Raw genomic sequence first — 25,779 nt, 5'->3', positions numbered from 1 at the left:
CCCTGCAAAGGACGAAATCCCCAGATCTCAGAGACTATTAAGGCTAGAGTAACCAAATTTGGCATCCAAACTCTGGATCTGATAAATCTGGATCAGATCGGCTAATTCGTATAGCGAAAAGGAACAAATCAATTTGCAGTGGCTACGCAGCAATCTCTGTCGTGTCGTTTAATATTAGCGGCGTCTGGCGGAGGAGAACCATACTGACTAAGTATCGGGTATAAATGTAGAGTTGCGGTCGCCGCAGCAACTCACAATGTTCCCCCTTGTTGCAGTTGTGGGTATGTTGTATTTGTGTATTTGGATGAAGGTATATGGCCTATAGAACCACTGTCTGGTCCACCATAGGTGCTCCTATGGAGTGCCAGGAACTTCCAAAGAGCGGCAAAAACCTGTAGTATCCATAATTATGAAAGATACATACATATGAGCTAAAGCAGTGCATGATATGATATCGGATATATTTTAGTCGTAATGCTGTCTCTATTCTACGTACATATCTGTACAGATCTAAAAGTACTCCTCCTTACATGTCTTTATTTTTGGGTTTTTTTTTTTTTTTCTAGCGACTGTTGACTGTTGTACACATTTTTTTTTTTCTCCATTTGCTGTTTTTGTGTCTGTGGCTGTGGCTTTTGCGGTTCTGGCACACACAATCACACATACATACATACACATATGTACATATGTATGTATATATCATGGGCAGAGCAGAGCACAAAATTAGAAGGCGGTTTTTGGCCAGTTTGAGGCAATTGGCGCACCCAAAAAGAGCCAAAAGGATTGACAGTTATTAAAAATGAAACGAGGCAATTACGTTTTGGTTTTGTGTAAACCTCCCCCCACCGCCTTCACCCTTGGGGCGTCCTGTTTCCAGTTGGTTTTTGAGGCGTGTTTTGCTGGCATGTTTAACGGCGCTTTCATTTGCATATTCGCGTAAGCGAACATGTGTGTGCATGTCCCTCTGTGCCTCTGTGCGTATGCGTGTGTTCGTTCGTCCTTTGTTTATGTTTGTTTGGCGTGGCCGTGCATATGCTGATGATTGCTGGGGAAAGCCTTCCTCTCGTCGTTGTCATTGCCGTCGTCATCGTCTTATCGCCGCAATTGTTGCTTTTAAATTGACAAGCCAAATACCAGAACTCGAAACTCACTCGCAACTTTTCTTCGGGGGCGGAACCATAAATTCGTATAAATTTTTAACCCCTTTTCCCACCTTTTCATTTTTCATGGCTTGGCGAAATTTTCTGGCGCATTAAGCCCCATTTTTGGCAAATTTCCATCCAATTGAATTTGGCTCTTCTGAAAACAAAGAAAAAATTTCATACAAGGAATACACGCGAAAAAGTAAAAATGCAAGTATACATATACATATGTATGTACATATAGTGAAATAAAATAGGTTTCATTGCAACTTAAATTTATGTGAATGTAGTAAAAAAATTTGTTTAATACGGGTCATATTTAATCTAAATATCAAAGACGTAATTATATTAAATTTGTAGTCTAATGTGTTCATTTAAATATGAAATATACATATATTTAATGTATTTAAAATTGTAATACATAAAATATTAAATATATTTAATATTTCATATAAAATAAATATTTATCCTAATTATAAAATGTATATTTATTTTAAATATTGTAAAAATATTTTTGTAAATATGAAATATCTTTAAATCGAATCTTGTTCAACATATTAATGTTAAAATGTAAATGAAATTAACTTCTTACAATTCCCACTCTGAAACTGAAGTGCAAATATTAAAATTTCAGTGCTTTTTTCTCTCTGTGTTTATTTTTTATTGTGCAGTCATTTCTGTTTGCCAAAGAAAGAGTCCGAGGAGTCGAGAATTGAGAGCCGAGATCCCGGACGTGAAATAAAAAGCATTTCCCAGTCATTGGCAGGCTCATATTCCATACTCCATATGTGCCACACATGCCACAAACACGCACACAAACACACACACACATCATTGGATTCTCCTCTTACAAAAGGCCAATTATAACCAAAGCTCGTGGAGGGGGCAGGAAGTTTCTCGTAGTCTGTTGATTTTCCTGGTGGACCTTGAGTTGAGCTCAACTTACACTTTTTCCACAGAGAAAGCGAGCGAGCGAGAAAGAAGTGAAAACTTTACATAATAATGAGCAGTTCATTTTCCTGCATGTCGAGTATCTGTATCTGTGTATCCGTGTTTTTTTTTTTTTTGTATTCGACTACATTTATTCTTCTATTAGTACATTAACAGTAAATTAACATTAACAAAAATTAACATTAGTAAATTAACATTAACAGCAAGTTGTACGGGTAATGGGGCGTAGCTGTGCGGTGCGGCCACAAAGCATTGCTTCGCACAACCGTTCCTCCTTGCTCCTCCGACATTTCCCTTTCCCTCTCTACTCTCCGTACCTCCCGCATTATAGTGGCGGCGAACTTAGTGGTGGTATCCCACGCCTTTGGATCTGATACCATGAGTGGCACGATCCCTCCGACGCTGATGCTGGTGTGTATTCGTGTGTGTATGTGTTGTAGAGCGGTTACAAGTTTCCTACGATGTATAGCAGATTAGCGCTTTTGCGATCCAAAAGTTTTCCTTTGCCCCTTTGCCAGCCGCTAGTGTTTTTTTTTCATTTGCCACAAAAATTGTTTCGTTGTTTTTTCGAGCTGCCTTGCCTTTGATCAGATTAGCGCCCTAGACATTTTCTTATTCGAAATTTCATGGGGAACATCGATTTCCCACAAAAAATGAGAGAAATAGAGAGATAGAAAGAGGAGGAGGCGGAGTCCTGTACAAAGTTTTCGGGGAATTAACAAGATTGTTAATTGAAATTGGTAGACAAATGTTTGTAGCGGTTGTATCGGGTATGGGAAAAGGGTTAGAAGGAAAAGGGATTTCGTTACAGCTTTAAGTTTTGTGTTTGCTTTATTTTAAGTCTCTCTGTTTGCCATGCACTTTGGTCTGCTGCTGCTGTCCTGCACGATGAGCATTTGTTTGCTCAGTGCTCTACAACGGCATGTGGTGCAGCTACCACACACACTGCCATACACTCACACTCATTTCTCTTCCTAACAAAACGAACATCAAATTTGCATAATTTTCGCAAAGTAACATTTTGCACAAACAGAGGTCCTCCCCCACACCCACTTCCCCCTTCAAGCAACAGGCAAAAGTCCAAACTGTCCGTGTGTGCCTGTGTGCGTGTGCAATTTGTTGGGGGGGGGTTGGTGCCTGCCGCATTAGTTGGTAGATATTATGAGCTGTGTGTTATCACACACCAAAAGCATTTTCATTTGCATTTGCAACATGTGCCAGGCCATGAAATCTGGCTCCCCTCTTGAAATCTGACTTTAGGGCTAATTAAAGATACAGTTTTGGGGCTCGTCTCTAAAACTGAAAGGAAAACATGCCAGCCAGCCAGCCATTCCACTGATAAATGAATTTACGGAGAGAAAGTCGCACGCGCTCCATGTACGTGGCAGGCAGCGTGGAGGCAACGTGTGGAGCGTGGGTGAAGGGACTCTGATTGACTGCTCTCCTGGCTTATTAAGTCAAAAAAAGTGACGGAAAGCTCACACTTGCGACGTGAGCTATTAGCATTTCTAAAAATATATCAAACCAAGGCGAAAAGCCACGAATTTGAAAGCCACTTTAAGAACGATGTCAAGAATTTAACAATAGAAACGTGACTTTAGAATATATCGCGAGTGCCTTGGAAAAAAAAACTGCAGCACTTGTTGCCTGGAAAAATCTTCTATTGATTATTGCATTTATGGGGAAAAATCAAATACAGGCGAGGCACTCAGGTAAGGCACTCTGCTCTGAGTAAAGTCTATGACCAAATACTCAATACAAATAAGGGATACAAAGACAGAATTCACAATTCGCTTCTTTTTCTCTCTCTCTCTGTCTCTGTTTGCTTTTAACCTACAAAAAAAGTAACGTATACGAAATGTGTGTGGGTCTTCCACTTGCAATTCAATTTTTATTAAATGTTTACAGAAAAAATAATGAAAAGATTCCTTTTTAATTTTCTATTTCTGTTTTTCTGGCAAACGATTGCTGCTGCTGGATCTGATTGATTGCATTGCATTGCAATTGAAGTTTTTCGCAGCACTAGCAAAACCGCAAGGAAAAGGGCTTTTCCCGGAAGACCGAAACTGTGGATGCTTGACATTCGAGGAAATTTGGAGGACCTCCTGCCTTGTGGGCTATTTAATGCGCTCATTAGGCAGCAGCTGCAGCACATTTCTGCTTAAAATGGTTATTTATATAAATGTTATGTCGTTGTTGCTGCCAAAGTGACAATGTAACTTTTAGACAGACAATTTTCCAAGAGAGGGAGTTAAAGCAGGGTGGTTTCATTTATAGCCTTAATGGGAATGTCCAGACCTAGACACGTGCCATCTGTTGGTTGTGCGGAATTGTCAGGTTTTTCTGTTGCAATAGCCATGACTCCTGCATCTTATGGGAGCAGCTTATTAGGCTCGTGGCATTTTTCCATGTAAAAGTATACGCAACAGGAGCAGCAGAAGCAGCAGCTGTCATTCGTTGCACACTTTCAGAAGAGTAGAAGGAAGAGGAGGCAGTGCTGCAGCAGAGCTGTTTGTGGGGTTCCATTGTGATGTGCCCCCATAAGTATGCTACAATTTCTTCCCCCATTCCCATTGTAATTTCCCTTTCATTCTCTCTTGTTATTTATTTATTTTCGCATAGACAGGAGGAGGAGGAAAGGAGACCACAGTCAGAAGGGATAGGGGGGCAGATGATCTCGGGCTACGCCTTGAGTAAACATTATTAAAATTGCCAACGTTGTCGGCCGGTTGCCGTTGCCAGAGCAATCCTAAAATAACCAAAGGCACCCAAGGCACATCAGCCACAGCAGAAGGCAGTGTCGAGTGTCGTGTAGGAGGAAGGACGGGCAGGAGGGTCCTGTCCTTGTGGCAATGGAAATTGTCATTTTCATAGGGGGAATAGAATTTCCTACCATTCAGCCCCACAACACACATTCTCCAACACATGATAGCACTCTCCCTCTGCCACACACACATTGAAAAATGGAAGCTATCTCTCTCTCTCGTGGCAGCAGGCAGCCAAGGTTATTATTATTGCTAAGCGGAAAGTGGACACACACACACACACACACACACACACACACACAGACACATACACTCCCATACCCAGAGATACAATGCATACATATGTACATATATAATGTCGCTCTACTTGTTGCTTGGGCTCCTTTATCCCCCGTCATCCCGTCACCCCACCCCCACCCACTGTCCTGTGTGCGGGGCGCTGATTATCCTGTTTTTTCTCTCTATCTCTCTTTGGGGTTTATTACAAAACTGTCAGCACACGACCCGACGCACACTAGACATTTATTTATGCAAAAATGTGAAATCATTTGTGAAACTGTGCCGTCAACGCACCACCACCACCATTACTCCCCTCTCCCTCACTCACCACGCAGCACATTCCTATCGAAAGGGATCCATACGCCTCGTTGAGTCCTGACCACAGGAGAAAAAAAACAAGCTGAAGCTGCATCCTCCATTCATAATTTCCGACCATTTTTAGTATTTTTATACCCGATACTCAAAATTAATATTGGGGTATATTAGATTTGTGGTGAAAATGGATGCGTAACGTCCAGAAGGAATCGTTTCCGACCCCATAAAGTATATATATTCTTGATCACCATCAATAGCCGAGTCGATTGAGCCCTGTCTGTCTGTCCGTCCGTCTGTCCGTTCGGACTTCTGTGATATGTCACGTAGTGGATGACTATATCTTCTAGAATGCAAAATCTGAACCAGATCGTATAATGATTATAGCCAGAATCAATAACACAATTTCATTCTCTCTCGCTCTGTCTCTCTCTAACACACAGGTTTCATGGTCGGCTTTGCCTATTGCAAAATATGAGTTCCTAGATCTCAGAGACTATAAAAGCTAGAGCAACCAAATTATTGATCCACACTCCTGTGATATCGGACCTTGACGAGTTAGTTTCAAAATTTGGGCACACCCCCTTCCGCCCCTGCAAAGGACGAAAATCTGGGGCATCCCCAAATTTCAGAGACTATCAAGGCTAGAGTAACCAAATTTGGTATCCACACTCCTGTTAGATCTCACTATAAATCGTATATTTCAAAATTTCGCCACACGCCACATGGAACACTAAATAGCGCTTTCTGCCATAATGTTTACTTAAATTTACTTTAATATTTTTTCATTGGAAATCCAAATGCGAAACAAATTTCTTGTGTCGAAAGTTTGGGAAATCAAAGGCACACGTGTGTCCGGTGCACCTATCCGGATGCTGCCTGAGAGAGATGAAGCGCACACACACACACTCGGCGACGACTCGAAAGGCTCATTAGACGGCAAAGATGGGCGGTTGGACTCTGTCTGGTTATTGCTCTATCAAGACAGCCAGCAAGTACTTCCTTTGTCATATTCTATGGATATTGAGTGATACACGTAAATGACGTGGGAAGTAGAAGGTCCCTGAGTCTCTGAGACTGAGGGGAGTGAGTCTTTTAACCCGAAATTTTGTTGCTTGAACGCATATCGGGCGCAAATATCTGTGCCACACTCCAGTGAGCTTAGACTAACAGCCAGGCGACTGCAGGGAAGGGGGACTATAGCAACGACGGCTGTATCAGTGGATAGATATAGCTTTATTGTTGATTGAACAAAAACAAGTTAACAGAGGTTCCATCCGAGAAGTAAAGTGGCTACGTGGTCGAGAGTTGAGCGTTGAGTTTCCTTACCCCCAGCTACGTACGAGCAATCCTCCAATAGTATGTCTGTATGTCTGTCTGCCGAAATTTGAATGAATTTCTGGGTCCCGGGCTTCAAAATTTTCGCCATCGAGCAGACTTTTGGCCAAGTTTTAGGCCATGACTCGTGTGCCTGAGTGACTTTTGAAAAGCTGTAAAAAATTGACTTTGACTTGGAGCCCGATGAAACTTTACCGGCATTCAGAGGCATCGTTACAGCGTTACAGCGTCACAACGTCACATCGTCATCGTGTCATAGTGTCAGTGCGAATGCTTCGTGGGCTTAAGTTTCGCTCTCTCCTCCGGCTGTGCTGTGCTAATTTATGCTCTTGACTTTGTCAGAGCCAAGGCCGTGGGCTGCCACTCTACAATTCTGCCACTGACATTGACAACTTCCGGCAAAACAACTATACTGAAGGTCTACTTCTGCCATTGCTACTGCCACAGTCAGAGCTGCCCATTTACTAATTTAAATAAATTTTCAACAACAGGCGAAAGGCAATGGCAATGGGCAAGGCAATGGGCAAAGACAAAAGAAAGTTTTTGCCAATGCCACCCCTAACGAAAAACATAATGAGGATGTCCTGTGCCAAAAATTATACCGACACTATCATTAGTTCTTGCCTCTCGAGAGGTAGAGAGGTAGTCTCTCCCTCCCTCCGTTCTCCGGAATGCCAAGCCTCCTCCAATTTCCGCACCAATTTTCTGTTCCACACTTGAAGGCGTCTGCCATTGTCAATAAGTTATATGCCATGCCCATATCCATGCCCCCAAGGGGCTTCTGTTGCCTGCTGCTTTCTGCCTGCTGCCTGCCGAAGACCGCAGCCCAGCAGTTGACCAACTTTCATAATTGCTAGACACAGCAATGGCAGCAGCAGCAGCCCACACCCGCCTAAGAAACGACGCAGCAGTCGAAAAGTTTCCACGGACTTACGATAGAAATATACTTGTACTGTTCCCTACTTTCCCACCATTTAGGCGGAGCTCGTTCTCCTTCCCTCTCTCTCTCTCTCTATATCTCTCTCTCTCCATATCTCTCTCTCTCTCTCTTTCTCTCTCTATCACTTTGGCGGCGTCTTTGTAGGTACTTACGAAGCCCATTCGCCGCGTCTTGATAAAGTTTTAATAAAGAGGCACTTTTGTGCATGAATAAAAGTATTGTATAAATCCGCAGTATATATAATGAAAGCGGTTTCCGACCTCAAGAATCAGCAATTATAAACCGACGAAAAAAAACACAACCCAAATAAATATACGTTCCATGATGAAAGGAAAATTGATGAATTTGGATTAGGTGTTGAGGGGAGGACCTTTCACTTGCTTGATTGCAGTTTCCTCCGTCTGAAGGGGAATACTCGTAAAACATTTGATTAATACGCCACATTTCGGATTCCGACAACCTGTCTAATGCCAGACCTTCCTACATCCCGTAAAATCCATATCCTTGCATATTGACTTTAATCACGGAACACGGAATTTCAAATCGAAAGCCAAAAAACCGAATGCAAATCGACATAAAGACGAAGGTCATGGCAGCGGCAGTGGCACCAACAGTAAGGGGGAAATAAAGTGAAATCGCACAGGTAATTTGTTGCCACAATGGCCAGATGAGAGGCCTACTTTTACTCCATACTCCTCCATGCCCCATGCTCTTGCTCGAGGGACAGTGCGTTGGTGCTTTTTATACCCGATACTCAAAATGAGTATTGGGGTATATTAGATTTGTGGTGAAAATGGATGTTCGTAACGTCCAGAAGGAATCGTTTCCGACCCCATAAAGTATATATATTCTTGATCAGCATCAATAGCCGAGTCGATTGAGCCCTGTCGGTCTGTCCGTCTATCCGTCTGTCCGTCCGTCCGTCTGTCCGTCCCTATCAGCGCCTAGTGCTCAAAGACTATAAAAGCTAGGGCAACGACGTTTTATATCCGAACTTCTGTGATATGTCACTGCTACAAGTATATTTCAAAACTTTGGCACACCCCCTTCCGCCCCCGCAAAGGACGAAAATCTGGGGCATCCACAAATCTCAGAGACTATTAGGGCTAGAGTAACCAAATTTGGTATCCGCACTTCTGTTAGATCTCACTATAAAACGTATATCTCAAAATTTCGCCCCCGCAGAATCATAGATAATGACCATATCTATCAGATTGCTGAATCTGGATCAAATCAGATCATTTTTATAGCCAAAAGGAACAAATCAATTTGCAGTGGCTACGCAGCGCCCGACGTGACGCTCAGACTGATTTTTTGTCTCTCTCGCACGCATTTTTTGTCGTGTCGTTTAATTTTAGCGCCGTCTGCCGGAGGAGAGCCATACTGACTAAGTATCGGGTATAAATGTAGAGTTGCGGTGTCCGCAGCAACACACAACGTTCCCCCTCGTTTTTCCATAGATACGCCACGGTGGGTGAGAATCTCTAAGAGACGCGCCCGTACCAGTCAACGAACTGGACTACCCTTTCGGGGCTTCACAGCTAAACTCACCACCACGCACAGCTACACACCTCATTTTCCGCGGAATCTCCGCAAAGTATTACTTCTCAGGGATGGGTTGCCTACTTAAGGCTCTCTCCGCTACGCGTCGCTCCCTTTCGCATCTTCTCAGATCGCTCTGGATGGCTATTAGGGTGTTGCAAACGCGCTGCCAGTTCTCATGAACGTCATCAGCTCCTCTGGTCGTGGAATAAACTTTACACTTGAGCGGTACCTCGTGCAGTGGTAGATGCCATGCTCCGGATCTCCGGATCCCGCGTTTTTCATCCAGTTGGCTACGATCCGTATTCCTTTCGCCTCTAAATCTCGGAGCTCTTTGGCGACCACGACCAGGGCAAGGTCGTCAGCGAAACCAACTAACGTGCATCCTTACGGGAGCTGGAGTCTCAGGGCGTCGTCGGACATTGTGTTCCATTGTGCCTCTCTCGTTGCTTCTCAACGACCCTGCCAATGGCGTCCACTGTTGACTTCCCTCCCCTGAAGCCGTATTGGTTTGGTGATAGCCCCCCAGCATCCTCGACAGCGTTCTCCAGTCTTCTGCGGATTATCTGCTCTAGAGTCATCCCCAGCGAGTCGATTAAGCAAATCGGTCAAAACGAGGAGGGATCGTCCGGCGGCTTTCCTGGCTTTGGCATGAGCACCAGGTGTTGCGACTCCACTGCGACGCAGGCACTGCGTGAAAGCCTTAGCGAACTCGTGCGGGTTGTATGACATCGCCAGTTTTACCGCTCGGTTGGGGATTCCATCAGGGCCCAGTCTGTGTGTGTGTCCACCGCTTTCTCCAGCATCAGCAACAGCTCACCTTTTGCTGTGCGTCGCATCCCTTGCACCGATTGCCCTAGCTTGTTAAGACTTGGCTCAGTCGTAACCTTCCTTAGGATGTCTGCATATGAGACAGTGCTTGTGGCGGCGATGACTATTGCATCGCTGCGTGGCGGTCTTTGGCCTTTGCCTAGCTACGACCCTCACCCACCCCTCATCTCGATCATTTAGGGCGTCCTCCGGTCCCTTGCGGGCTACGACGTCCCTCATTTGGCCTTCCTGCGGCTTCTCCTTGGGTTTTTTTTACTATTTGGACCCATTTTTTGGCTACTTCGGCATTGGAGACGGGGACGGGTCAGTGGTGTTCCTGGGATCTAGCCGTGCCCTCTTTTCCGCCCTCTCCGCCACTTCCGGCTGTGCAGCCTTGGCAACAGCCTGCCTCGCTGAGACCGCCTGCCAGCACGATTCCACCTCTCGCTGCAGATACTCGATCTCGTCTACCAGGTCCCTCATTGGGTTAGTGATGGACCTCCTTGGGAGCACCATCAGCTTCCTTAGCTCTCTGGCCTTTTGGACCAAGCTCGCCCAATGCGCCTTGGCTCTCTCCTTTGGTGCTGCTTGCTCCTCTTGGGAGCGCTGCAGCGTTGGAGGAGAGGACCTTGCGTCGATATCCAACACCACTTGCGGTGTGCTTGGCCGAGTTTTGCCCTTTTTGTGGAATCCTCCACCACAAGGCCACCGCCGGCCAAGAGGTAGCAAGATGTGGCTGAATAATGCCTTTGTCGTTCTCATTTTCCACGACTGCTTCTCCTCCTCCTACTCGAGAGGAAAACCGCATGAATTATTTATTGCCCTCCCATTGCTTGTGGAGGAATCAATTTAAATTGCGGGATTCAATAACCAGAGAATGCCAGCCTTCATCCAGTCTCCTGCTGCCCCCCCCCTGCTGTCTTTGATTAATGTGCATGTTAAATACGTTATTGTGGGGCATGTTTGAAGCTCTGTCTGTGTGTGTTCTGTTCGCTTATCCCTAGAGCTTTATAAATAATTAATTTGATAGCCAGCCGTGTTACAATTAGTGGGACTTATCCGTCAGAGTGGAATTAGCTCGAACTGCATTTGATTCTAAAATTGGTATTCAAAATGCAACAAAGTCATAAATGCATAAAACTCGCTTTGCAATCAAAACTAGTTCCATATAAACTATGAATATTTCATTATTTTGCAGAACAGCGGAAGCGAATGATTGTGGGAATTCAACATTTGTCCGACTGGCCGTCTGACATTTGACGATTCGCTTCAGGTTAAAAATGGGTGCATTCGAAATTCTAAAGAAATATTCACATGCAATTCAAAATTTGTGGTGCTTGCAAGCAATGTCTCTCGTTGCACACAGGCTGAAGTAAGCACCAGGACACAAAAGGATCCGCACAACAATCATAACAATAAACCTAATGACAGCAGGCGACTGATTACTGTCAAAGATGCCAAGGATGCCATGCCTTCGCTGGGGAGAGAGAGCTGCCAAAGAATGTCATAGATATGCATTTTACGACCACATGACGGTATAGATGGTATCATGAATAATGCTACGCCACTACGAACCACCCAACCCACGAACTCATTATATAACACATCATCAGGACCTCTCCACTCCCCTCACCTGCCACCCCGCACCAAAAAAAAAAAAAGAATGGAATAACTACACAGAGGCTGGGGCTTGGTTCAAAATTTAGTTTATTTCGTTTTTTTGCATATTTATGACAAAATCGTATTTAGCCTGTGCTCAGGTTTTTAATTGACTTTTGCTGACGAGCCACGAGTCCATTTCCTTGCCAAGGACAAGTTGAAGACACGAGAGGAGCAGCAGCAGAAAGTCAGAGGGGATGTGACATTGAATTCGCATTTGATGCAAAAGTTTATGAAGTACATAAAGGGGTGGTGGGGGGGGTTTAGAAGCATGGCTTGGTCGACCATTTTCAGGACATTTAACGCTGACATTGACATTGACAAGGTACGGTGCGGGGACTGTATCATACTGTGCAATAGGCCCAAAACAGTATCGTATTATCCCCGGCGCAAATGAATAATTAACTTGGCAATATTTTTCGGCAGGTAAGGTCGAGTCTGACAGCATTCACCTTTACCCTGCTCATGGCATGGCATTTTATTGCCCAAAAATGCCGTCAAACTTAATATTATTTTATTTTATTTCAATTTATTTTATAATGCTGAGTCTGTCTGAAGCACTTCCTGAAAATTGTTATAATTATTTTGTATTGCCAGCGGTTGTGGCTTCATCGCATCGGTTTTGCCATAGCCACCGCCTTGTGGTTTAATTAATTGCGGTCACTCTCTCTCTCTCAGCGACTACCCCCCACCTCCCAGTACTATTTGTGATATCCTTACGGTCGTGCCATCGCTTAATGACCATTAAGCCTTTCTTTTGCCTGTTTTGGCCTTTGGTGTGCTGTTTTTACTCGTTTTTTTCCATCGGTTTCTTTGTTCTTTTTGAAATTTGATTTTATTTAACCACCACTATTCACCATCCCCAATTGAAGGGCATAACGCATAGCCCAGCGGATGCCAAATGGCAAAATTTAGAAGAAAACGAGGGGGAACGTTGTGAGTTGCTGCGGAGACCGCAACTCTACATTTATACCCGATTCTTGGTCAGTATGGCTCTCCTCCGGCAGACGCCGCTAATATTAAACGACACGACAAAGAGTGCGTGCGAGAGAGACAGAAAATCAGTCTGAGCGTGACGTCAGGCGCTGCGTAGCCACTGCAAATTGATTTCTTGCTTTTGGCTATAAAAATGATCCGATCTGATCCAGATTCAACAATCTGATAGATATGGTCATTATCTATGATTCTGCGTTTTTAGTTATCTCGAATCTGCAATATTGTGGATGCAACAGATTTTCGTCCTTTGTGGGGGCGGAAGGGGGTGGGGCGAAATTCTGAGATATACGTTTTATATCGAGATCTAACAGAAGTCCGGATACCAAATTAGGTTACTCTAGCCTTAATAGTCTCTGAGATTTGTGGATGCCCCAGATTTTCGTCTTTTGCGGGGGCGGAAGGGGGTGTGGCGAAATTTTGAGACCAAACGGTCAAGGTTCGATATCACAGTAGTGTGGATACCAAATTTGGTTGCTCTGGCTCTTATAGGTTCTGAGATCCTTGAACTCATATTTTGCAATTGGCAAAACCGACCATGAATCCTGTGTGTTAGAGAGAGACAGAGCGAGAAAGAATGAAATTGTTTTCTTGATTCTGGCTATAATAATTACGCGATCTGTTTCAGATCTTGCACTTTAGAAGATATAGCCATCCACTACGACTCTGCGTTTTCTGTTTTCTCGTATCTTTGAAATTATGGATGCCACAGATTTTCGCCCTTTGTGGAGACGAAAGTGGGCGGGGCAAAGTTTTGAAATATTTTCGTAACAGTGACATATCACAGAAGTCTGGATCCAATACATCGTTGCTCTAGCTCTTATAGTCTTTGAGCAATAGGCGCTGATAGGGACGGACGGACGGACGGACAGACATACAGGGCTCAATCGACTCGGCTATTGATGCTGATCAAGAATATATATACTTTATGGGGTCGGAAACGATTCTGGACGTTACACACATCCACTTTTACCACAAATCTAATATACCCCAATACTCATTTTAAGTATCGGGTGTAATTAAGCAACCATTTCCACCCAAAGAAAGCGTCTGACTGCGTTGCTGCTTACTAAAACGGCGGCAATTACTCCTCCAAGCTCTGCGCCCTTTTATATCCCTCTCTGACAGGCTCTTTAGCCGCCACAGACGAGGCATGACTGGGGCTTGCTGTTGTTGCTGCTTCGTTGAATTTTACGCATTTCTAATGAGGAGTTGCCATGTCGCGACGCGACATCATAAATGTGCCAACCTGACTCAATCCAATCCAGTCCCTATCGCTCGCCCTCTGTAAAGGCATCGTAAGACTCCGTTGCGTGCTGTCATGCAAGAAAATGGTCGTCAGGCTGCACATTTTACAAAGCGTTAATGAGCACTCGGATTGCTTTGTATTTGCATGGGCGGATGGATAAGGGCGTATGATATGTGTGCACCCAGAGAAAATATAACTGAAATTTTTAATATTTACATTTACATTTTTTATACCCGATACTCAAAATGAGTATTGGGGTATATCAGATTTGTGGTAAAAGTGGATGTGTGTAACGTCCAGAAGGAATCGTTTCCGACCCCATAAAGTATATATATTCTTGATCAGCATCAATAGCCGAGTCGATTGAGCCATGTCTGTCTGTCCGTCTGTCCGTCCCCTTCAGCGCCTACTGCTCAAAGACTATAAGAGCGAGAGCAACGATGTTTTGGATCCAGACTTCTGTGATATGTCACTGCTACAAAAATATTTCAAAACTTTGCCCCGCCCACTTCCGCCCCCACAAAGGGCGAAAATCTCTGGCATCCACAATTTCGACGATACGAGAAAACTAAAAACGCAGAATCGTAGAAGATGACTATATCTTCTAGAGTGCAATCTGAACCAGATCGTATAATTATTATAGCCAGAATCAAGAAAACAATTTCATTCTTTCTCGCTCTGTCTCTCTCTAACACACAGGTTTCATGGTCGGTTTTGCCAATTGCAAAATATGAGTTCAACGATCTCAGAACCTATAAGAGCTAGAGAAACAAAATTTGGTATCCACACTCCTGTGATATCGGACCTTGACCATTTTGTGTCAAAATTTCGCCACACCCCCTTCCGCCCCCGCAAAGGACGAAAATCTGAGGCATCCACAGTTTTATCGTATTGGTTTTATCGTATCTTTAAAAATGTGGATGCCACAGATTTTCGTCCTTTGTGGGGGCGGCAGTGGGCGGGGCGAAGTTTTGAAATATTTTTGTAGCAGTGACATACATATGGTCATGTATGGCCATACAACCAATGACCATTCTCTATGATTGTGTCTCTGACCACTATGCGCTTATAGGCACGGACAGACGGACGGACGGACAGGCAGACAGACAGAAATGGCTGAATTGACTCGGCTTTTGAATATATATGTATATATACTTTATGGGGTCGCCTCCATTTTTACCAAAAATCTAATACATATACCCCTATACTCATTTAAAGTATTGGGTATAAATATTAACCTAAAATATTCGGCTAAAATATATTTATATTTATATAATATATATTTGTATTTGAAAGTTTTTTATGTTTTGTAAAGACCCTAAAAGAAAAGTCTAGACATTTGTGAGTTGAACTGAGTTGTAAATTCGAACTGATTTTTAAATTTGTCTCTGACTGTGTGGATTTATATTCGTTTGGCAGACATGTTTGTTTAGCTGCAATTTGATGTACGCCTTGAATTGCAGCTTGAACAATGGTTTTGCCCCTCAGTTGCTTTGCATAATCAGAGGAATACGCGCTGCTGCGCCTCCTCGCAATATTGGTTTCATAATCATGTGCCCCAAATTACATTGTCAGCCCCCGGAACACGCACTGGAATGGAATGGCAAATGTTGACAGTGTCCACTATCCCACTGCAACACAGTCGCAATCCACAATCGTGAATCCCGATAGCAACCCTCAATTCAGTTGATAATCAAATAAACGCAGGACAAAGCACAGCAATTCCCAATTAAATTCCCTCGGGGGCAGACAGGCAGACAGACATAGAGACAGGAACAAATAAAATTTTCTAATAAATAATTTATGAAACAATAAGCCACAATACCAGCAAATTGAGTGTAAAATCGAGAGACCGACAACAATGGTCCGTCATTAGTTGTTGCAGCAGCAGCAGTGGAAGCAGAGGCAACTTCTGTTCCGTTGACTGGTCTATCGTTCCGTTCTGTTTAGCAACTGTTGCCAAGAGTAGACCCAAAAAATCAACAACGGCCAAGAGCCAGGCAACAGACAATTCCATTTGGTGAGTGAAAATACTTTGATTTGATTTCAATTAAGATGAAAGTCAGGCAACAGCAGGAGGCAACAACAGGAGGCATGGATTCAGAAGATAACGCGTCAAGCACGAAGACAGACAAAGAGAGAGAGAGAGACAGACCGCGAAAACGGTACTTGAATGGATATCGAGGCATGCAACACTGAGTGGCATTTTGGTTAGGTTTTCGCTTTGATTAAATGTCAAATTGCAAACCGCAAAGCGAGTGGCACTTGGGGCACATGTGTTTCTGCCGCGCGTTGTGGCGTCGTGGCATTGCCATGCCTAACTGTTAGCCCTTCTCCACGCCCATTTGAATAATTGAGTTTGGCGGCAGTTTAAACGATTGCCAGCTGCCTTTGTTTGTATTACAGTTCGTCTTGTTCTTCTTCCTCTTCATCTTCAACAACAACAAAGCAAGATAGTGGAGATGGGCGGTGATGATGGTGGGCGTAGTTTTATTTCATTTGGTTGCTGGTTGGTACGTGTCCTGAATGGGAATGGGATTGTTTTTGCTAAAGGGAAATTGTAAATGGAAATGGCAATAGCAATGGGATTCGAAGAGTCAGAGTCTGAGTCGAACAGCATTTGTTCTTTGAGTCGGAATTAGAATGAGAATCAGAATCAGACAGCAATCTGTTCGGTCAGCCCACAACATGCTATGCCATGCCATGCTATGACATTTCCTCCCACTTGTGTTTATTCACAGCAATTAGAGAGAGAGAGAGAGAGAGACAGAGAGAGAGATCATGTAAGCCCCGTCTCTGTCAATTAGTTAGAAACGGCGGTGACAGCGAGAGTCCGTTTGCCACCACTCGAATTCCAGGGGCTAAAAGCAAAACCGTACGTGGTCGCAGGTTCATTAAATGTCCCAAACAATGCTGAGTGTAGAGTGGTGGAGCGTATCGGGACTCAGTCACTGATTAATTTCCTTTTAAAGTTTTTCTCACTGCCTGCCGCTTAGGCAAATTCATTTCCCTTTCCAGATCGATAATATTCTAAAATTTTCTCAAGTGGCAAGCCCCTTTTTCTTGCATGTCATCTCAGAAGGCAACAGCAAGTGGAGTAAGTGGCATTCATTTGTGGCTTGATCTACAGATAAATTTGAACAGATACACACACACACACACACAGAAGCAACAGCTGCAACGGCAACAGCAGTAGCTTCAACAACATTGTGGGTGTTAACAAGGCAACAATCAACCAGGCAGCAACAGGGGACATGGTTGAGGGTTAAGGGTTGGTCGGTGGCACACTCCCAAGAGTCCTCCACCCTCCCCCCATCATTTGGCTTTGTTGACAACGCTTCATTCATGCCCCATTAATGAGGTTGAGGTTTTGCCCCAGCATCATCATCAGCATCAGAATCATCACAATTGCTCCTGCTGCATGGACACGGACACGGGCACCCTGCTGTCCGGTTTTATTTACGAACTGCGTTGCGATTTCTTAACTGCAATTGGAGAGGCTGGTGCTTCTTCTGTTCCTGTTGCTGCTGTTTCTGGAGTTTTTTTCCTCCGTTTTGCAACGCGCTCGCTATTGCGCTTCATTTTTGTGAAGAATTGCTTTTGCCGCTTTTGTCGTGCACCCCACATACACATAAACACTCATAAACACACACCCACATGTTCCGGCACAACAATTCACTTTGATAGTCCGCTCCGTGACATGAGTAGTGACATAAATGAGTGACATAAATTAACCGGAAAAATAATACAAAACGAGGGGGAACGTTGTGAGTTGCTGCGGACACCGCAACTCTACGGTTATACCCGATACTAAGTCAGTATGGCTCTCCTCCGGCAGACGCTGCTAATATTAAACGACACGACAAAGAGTGCGTGCGAGAGAGACAGAAAATCAGTCTGAGCGTGACGTCGGTCGCTGCGTAGCCACTGCAAATTGATTTGTTCCTATTGGCTATAAAAATGATCTGATCTGATCCAGATTCAGCAATCTGATAGATATAGTCATTATCTATGATTCTGCGTTTTTAGTTTTCTCGAATGTGCAATATTGTGGATGCAACAGATTTTCGTCCTTTGTGGGGGTGGGGCGAAATTCTGAGATATACGTTTTATAGTGAGATCTAACAGAAGTGCGGATACCAAATTTGGTTACTCTAGCCTTAATAGTCTCTGAGATTTGTGGATGCCCCAGATTTTTGTCCTTTGCGGGGGCGGAAGTGGGTGTGGCGAAATTTGGACACGAAACGGTCAAGGTCCGATATCACAGGAGTGTGGATACCAAATTTGGTTGCTCTGGCTCTTATAGGTTCTGAGATCCTTGAACTCATATTTTACAGTTGGCAAAACCGACCATGAAACCTGTGTGTTAGAGAGAGACAGAGCGAGAAAGAATGAAATTGTTTTCTTGATTCTGGCTATAATAATTATACGATCTGGTTCAGATTTTGCACTTTAGAAGATATAGTCATCCTCTACGATTCTGCGTTTTTGGTTTTCTCGTATCTTTGAATTTGTGGATGCCACAAATTTTCGCCCTTTGTGGGGGCGGAAATGGGCGGGGCAAAGTTTTGAAATATTCTTGTAGCAGTGACATATCACAGAAGTCTGGATCCTAAACATCGTTGCTCTCGCTCTTATAGTCTTTGAGCAGTAGGCGCTGAAGGGGACGGACAGACGGACAGACAGACATGGCTCAATCGACTCGGCTATTGATGCTGATCAAGAATATATATACTTTATGGGGTCGGAAACGATTCCTTCTGGACGTTACACACATCCACTTTTACCACAAATCTAATATACCCCAACACTCATTTTGAGTATCGGGTATAAAAAGGAAAAGTGGAGAAGCGACACTCGTTATTTGACGAGTATTTTCAAACAATTCGATTTCAGGGGGTTTTTCTATGTCCTGTTTGGGTTGTCTCTGTGGAGCGTGTGATAAATCTTGGTGGACGTTATTTAAAGCCTGTATTAGAACTTTAACGCTAATGGAATTCTGATCAGTTTTCACTTTCATTAGCATGCAAGAGACGAAGGCGATATGCGATATGTCCCCCAGGGTACGGTCTGTGAGTTCCCGTGTTTATACCCGATACTCAAAATGAGTATTGGGGAATATTAGATTTGTGGTGAAAATGGATGTGTGTAACGTCCAGAAGGAATCGTTTCCGACCCCATAAAGTATATATATTCTCGATCAGCATCAATAGCCGAGTCGATTGAGCCCTGTCTGTCTGTCCGTCTGTCCGTCCGTCCGTCCGTCCGTCCGTCTGTCCGTCTGTCCGTCTGTCCGTCCCTATTAGCGACTAGTGCTCAAAGACTATAAGAGCTAGAGCAACGATGTTTTCGCTCCAGACTTCTGTGATATGTCACTGCTATAAAAATATTTCAAAACTTCGCCACGCCCACTTACGCCCCCACAAAGGACGAAAATCTGTGGCATCCACAACTTTAAAGATATGAGAAAACCAAAAACGCAGAATCGTAGAGAATGACCATATCTTTTAGACTGCAGAATCTAAATTGGATCGTATTATTATTATAGCCAGCATCAAGAAAACAATTTCACTTTTTCTCGCCCTGTCTCTCTCTAACACACACGTAGCATAACCGGCTTTGCTTAGAATAAAACATTAGCGCCTAGATCTCAGAGACTATAAAAGCTAGAGCAACCAAATTTGGTATCCACACTCCTAAGATATCGGACCGAGACGAGTTTGTTTCAAAATTTCGCCACACCCCCTTTCGCCCCCGCAAAGGACGAAAATCTGGGGATATTCACAAATCTCAGAGACTATTAGGGCTAGAGTAACCAAATTTGGTATCCGCTCTTCTGTTAGATCTCTCTATAAAACGTATATCTCAAAATTTCGCCCCACCCCCTTTCGCCCCCACAAAGGACGAAAATCTGTTGCATCCACAATATTGAGGATACGAGAAAACTAAAAACGCAGAATCATAGATAATGACCATATCTATCAGATTGCTGAATCTGGATCAGATCAGATCATTTTTATAGCCAAAAGCAAGAAATCAATTTGCAGTGGCTACGCAGCGCCTGACGTCACGCTCAGACTGATTTTCGGTCTCTCTCGCACGCACTCTTTGTCGTGTCGTTTAATAGTAGCGGCGTCTGCCGGAGGAGAGCCATACTGACTAAGTATCGGGTATAAATGTAGAGTTGCGGTGTCCGCAGCAACTCACAACGTTCCCCCCCGTTTTGGTTTTGGATTTGGGCTCCCCAATTTCGCGCTAATTAACTGTGTGCCAGCTACAGGCAGGCGCCAAGTTTTGGCAGCCTGGAAATTTGCCAGCCTAAGCAGCCTGCTGCGAACAGCAGCCTCCTGCTCTGAGCAACATTCTCCTTCTCTCTGGGTCTGGAACTGGCACTCTGTGTTTTTATGTGTGTTGATGTGATTTCACGCTCGTTACCAACACCAACAACAGCGGCAACAGAAAAAGCAGCAGCCGCAATGGAAAAGTTACAATTTATGAGCACATTTATGCAAACTTGTCGGCAGAGCCATACCCACGGTCGTGGTCCCCGGACAAACACTTGTAACCCCTGTCTATCCTGCTCATCCTTCTGCTCTTGGTCGTACATTTTCCACCGAAAATCATCGCGTTTCCCCGTGATTTGGCTGCATGGAATGCAATGTTGCTGTTGCTGTTTACTGTTTTGCTTTTGCCTGGCATTTTGACAGCCTCAAGCGGCATCTAATTTTCATTTTCCCCCTCCCCTCTCCCAAATACAATTGAAAATTTTTCCTCTGCTTCACTCTCTGTGCTGCGCTCATTTAGCAAGTCAGGAGTTTCATTTGGCGTAAGCACATTTCCACATATTATCCCCGCAACCCCCACGCCCCCGTGCAATTATCCTTCCGATCCGAGGCGGAAAACTCTCGGAAGTGCACTTCAATGAGTTTTTATGAACTTTTTCAATGTTTCAACGAGAGATAGGGTAAGGGCTAGGGCTAGGAAGAGAGACGAAACGAGACGAGACTTGACCATAGTTTTCCAACTAGAAACTTGAATGACTGCGTCCACCCAATGAATCCCTCAGCATAGTCCCTTATTTCTATATGACTCAACAAACTGCCAACAACAAATGGGAATTGCAAATGATTGCCCCATCGGATGTGGCATGTGTCAGAGGCAACTCCAGTGGAACTGCAATCGAGCGAAACTTTCGACAATTGAATTGCGTTTGTGGGTCATTTCATTTAATAATTCCATTTCCTGGCGGAAAATCCAAAAGCCACATGACTCCACTCTAAGACTCTTCGTTCACCCATTCGCCATTCTCTCCCGCAATGAACTGCAGTCGTTTCTGTTCCCTATTTTTGTTCCCCCCCCTTTTAACGCTGACTAGCTCCCGCAATGAGCTGCAGTGAATGGCCGATAAGCTCTTTGCAAAGCTTTCTGATTTGAGGGGCACAAATGAAGAGGAGCTTAGGGATTCAACAAAGCAACCAACGACCCGACCCACCCACACATCAGCAGCTCCGCTCAGAGCTTAGTTCGGGCTATGATGAGTGGAGGAGAGTGAAAGCAGTGCTTCAGTTATGGCTATTCTCTGCAAATCGATGATTTCCATGGCAGATGCATAATCTATGCAGGGATAAACTAAATATATTCTATTGTTTCAGGCACTCTATGGTGAGTAAAAGTAACATACAACATCTAAAAAAAACTCTGGGCATAAAAAACGTTGACTGAAAATCAGTTTTTGGGAGTTTTTCTCCTTTTCGGTTATCCACTTGGAAAGCATAGAAGGCAGGTCAGTCTAGAGCGCCCCCCGAAAAGACTTTCTTTGCATGCCATCAGGCGACGCAAGCACTGACACACTGACACATTATTTTCGCCTAGAAAATCATTCTCCGCTTGACTTTTCAGCCACACTTTCGGCGCAGCGCGGCTTTCATGTGCGTGTGAACGATGCGGGGTCTCGAAGGGGCTGTACAGCTGTGGCTGGAGGTTGGGCTGGGACTGGGACCGATGCTTATCGTAGGCAAATTTATGGGACGAACTTAAGTACGGTGTAAGCCGGTGATGCCCATTACGGTTATACTTTAAGCGAAACTTTCTCTCCCTGTACACCAACGTATCCCTCCTCCCTTTTTTGTGCCTTTGGCCTAATGACTAATTGTAATTTTTTTCTGCTTGTTCTGTGTATATTTTCATGTTTTTGTTGTTGGCGCGCACACAGCTGCAGGAGGACGCAACGCAAATAATAACAACAGTTGTGAATTATGGCCAAAAGTTAATTAAAAGCACAAAAAATACGGCACATAAGTGAGACTTAAACCAGGGAAAGTGAGAGCCATAAATCAATCGTAACAAGAGAGAGCGACAAAGACAAAGAGCGCCAAAGAAAGAGAGAGAGAGAGAGCCAGAATATGTAGAGGCTGTATTGAATGTGTGTGCAAAAATCCAATCGCAATGTCAATGCCTACTATTTACATGGCCAATGAAAAATGGCCGTCAAATTGAAAGGCATAACGAGCAAAGCGAACACACAGCACAACAACATGGCCCAAAGCCACGAGCAACAGCAACAGCAACAAGCAGCAGCAGAAGCAAACCATATAAAAGAACCATTCAATTTGGAATGACTTAGAGCGGCTTACGAGTGTTTATTGAACAACAAAAGCATTCAGCAACCAAAAGAATACAGCGTACACACGGCGTATGCGTGATTAATTGAACTTTAAACACACACAGAGAATCACACAGAGAGAAAGAGAAACGAGAGAAACAGGCTGTCAAAATGTTGCCAACCAACGTGATGACATTCATGAAGAAGGTAAGTGGCAAGGACGAATGGACCAAGCCAAGTGCCAAGGGTAGCGACACTTCCATTTTTAATTAATGAATATATAAATCAGATCCAGAGAGAGATTCAGATTCTGTTTCTGGTTGTGTCTGACCCCCTCCATCCTGTCACAGACAGATGCCTCGTAATTTATGTTTAATTTTATTTTATTTGTGCCATTTCTGATTTTATAATTACTTGACCATGCAGCAGCATGCGGCATGCGGGATGCGGAATGCCGGATGCGGGATGCCGGCATGCGACAATATGCAATGTACATTGCAGCACTAAAAATTTAAGAAAACACCAAATAATGAAATTCAACAAAAGCAAATGAAATTGAAAATTAAAATTGAGGAGGCGAAATGAAAACGTTTTTTAATTGCATATACATAATATGTAGAGCCCAGCATGAGTACAGAGTAAAAAAAAAATGCTTGCTAGGGAAAACATTCTTTCGGAAGAAGCCGACGATGCTGGTGTTGCAAATATTTTGCAGCTTAATTTTTATAATATTGTATTACATATGCATATCGGGTTTTTGTTAGGACTTTGATCCATAGTCGGGTTAACAGTCGAATTTTTGTTCACAGCTATAGCGGCACGTAAATAGCGAATTACTCCGCGGGGAAACTGTGGGCACGTAGACTCCAACAACCGCAACTACTCTCATAGCAGTGTCAAACCATCCCTTAGATAATTATCTGATTATAACCATTGTTATCCAACATGTTCGTACAAGTATGTAATGCAGTAGGACGTGCGATCCTTCTGAGCTGAACTTGCCTGTTTAGTTGGTTGAGTGGAAGGGGGAAGGCTGGGATGGACAAACAAAACTTTTTAATTAAAAAGCCCTTTAAATGCTTTTGATCGCCTGGCTGATTTCTGCGCCCCTTCCTGTGGCTGCGCTTTCCTGCTGTTTTTATACCCGATACTCAAAATGAATATAGGAGTATATTAGATTTGTGGTGAAAATGGATGATTGTAACGTCCAGAAGGAATCGTTTCCGACCCCATAAAGTATATATATTCTTAATCAGCATCAATAGCCGAGTCGATTAAGTCATGTCTGTCTGTCCGTTTGGCCGTCCGTCCGTCTTTCCGTCCCTATGAGCGGCTAGTGCTCAGAGAATATACGAGGTAGAGCAACGAGATTTTGTATCCAGACTTCTGTGGCGCCCACAATCTTGTAGATACGAGAAAATTAGAATGCAAAATCATAGAGAATGACCATATCTACCACATTACCGAATCTAGATCAAATCGGATTATTATTATAAATTATAAATTTTATTAATTATAAATTCCTTTTGGAACAAATCAGTGCAGTGGCTACCCAGCGCCCGACGACTCGTTCTGACTGATTTTTTATCTCTTTGTATCGGGTATAAATGTAGACTTGCGGTCGCAACAGCAACTCACAACGTTCCCTTCGTTCTGTTTGTAAAACCGGAAAAAAACCAAAAATGGATACACAGCAATCGAAGCGGTTCAATTGTCCTGCGAAAGCACCTGCCTTGTTGTTCCTTTTCCCTTTGCTTTTTTGGGAAATGAGGAAATTATACAAGAAGTCGTCTCCTGTGGGCAGTGTGAAGCCAAAAATAACACACAAAAGGAGAAAAGAAAAATGAAAAAAGAGATTGGAAAAGAGGTCGAGGGAAAATGAAAGGCCAAGATAGGGAAATTCCAAGGAAATTCTCCATTCAGCATAAAATTCTTTGCAAAGTTAATAAAAACCAAGTTGAAAATTAAAAGAAAAGCGGCAAGCGGTATAGAAAATGTCAGCTGACAAGCAAATGCCAGGCAACTAAATGCTGCAGATTTTTTTGTTGCTAAAAGAGAGAGAGAGCGAGCGAAAGAGGGAGAGAGATAGAGAGAGTTTGGCAAAAGTTTTGATTAGACGAAATGAAGCACGAAATCAAAGCGGTCTTGGCAAAGATCCAGTCGTTGATATTCTCTCGTACCCAACTCAAGACTCTCAGGACAATGATGATGATGAGAGTCTGAGAGCCGTTGGCAGTCTGTTAGCAGAGAAGTCCGTTAGGAAAAGGATTTTCGCACAAAGTTTTTCCCTCCTCTTTGGCACATTCAAAATGCCTAACAACCAGGAGGGGGAAGGACTGCACGGAACACATCAAAAGGACAAAGTAAGTGAGGCATGAATGACATGAATACACGGAGGGGGCAGACATCAGATGGAGAAGATGGGAGGGTGATGCTGCAGTTTATTTGCAGTAATTTTCTTAACATTGTTCCCTGATGTAAAGTTCTCTCTCTCCGACCGGCCATGCTATGCCATGGATCGTCCTCGTCCTAATCCTTGCGGTTGCTTAATGTCTAGCTGTGGACTCGCCTGTGGCCAGACACTGACCGACCACCACCAGCGCACACACATACCCTCCATTCGGCCGCACTCTAGAACCACACTTCGCCTGCAGTTTATTGTGGAAGGAAAGAAGGCAACAAAACGTATGGCTGCTGCAACACACAGGAAACTTCCTCGGCGCGTGCCTGCCACAAATAAACATGACCTGAACTTTTGCTTGCAACTTTTAAGTGATTTATTTTCACTCTGTGCCTCATTTCTTATTGATTTCCAACTGCTGGGCGACTCTTTGGTGCCTGCTGCTCTGTATGCAAACAGTTTCATTCATAAGAAAAGATCCTTTCAGCTGCCAGTTGCCAGCTGCCAGCTTTGACTGGCGTCTTTTATATGGCATACTTTGCGGCCATAAAGGGAGCACATACTGCCAAGCCAAAGTATTGTTTTCGCCGCCATGCCATGCCATACCAAGCCATGCCACTATGGCACTGGCACTGGCACTGGCAGTGGCAGTGGCAATGGCAGCGACTGTCGCAGCACTTAAACGCCAACTCGTCATAATAAACATGAAACTATTTGCGGCTTCGGGTCATAAGACCCTGGAAGCCCCGCAGACGCAGACAAAAAAAACGAAAATCATAATAAATGACAAAATTAA

At 43.9% G+C, this 25,779-nt stretch overlaps 1 protein-coding gene across 2 annotated transcripts in view; it reads left to right on the top strand.

Moving 5' to 3' along the window:
* The window catches only part of LOC108153253 (regulating synaptic membrane exocytosis protein 2), a 68,958-nt gene that overhangs the window by 7,566 nt on the left and 35,613 nt on the right, over nucleotides 1-25,779 (top strand). For both annotated transcript variants that reach the window (XM_017283113.2, XM_017283115.2), the window contains exon 2: nucleotides 22,193-22,789. In XM_017283113.2, the coding sequence (XP_017138602.1) occupies nucleotides 22,754-22,789 (36 nt within the window). In that variant the 5' untranslated portion in view covers nucleotides 22,193-22,753. The remainder of the gene's footprint in view (nucleotides 1-22,192; nucleotides 22,790-25,779) is intronic.

The sequence above is a fragment of the Drosophila miranda genome, chromosome XR (assembly GCF_003369915.1).
Source record: "Drosophila miranda strain MSH22 chromosome XR, D.miranda_PacBio2.1, whole genome shotgun sequence".
Lineage (NCBI taxonomy): Eukaryota > Metazoa > Arthropoda > Insecta > Diptera > Drosophilidae > Drosophila > Drosophila miranda.
This window is presented reverse-complemented; position numbering and strand designations above follow the sequence as displayed.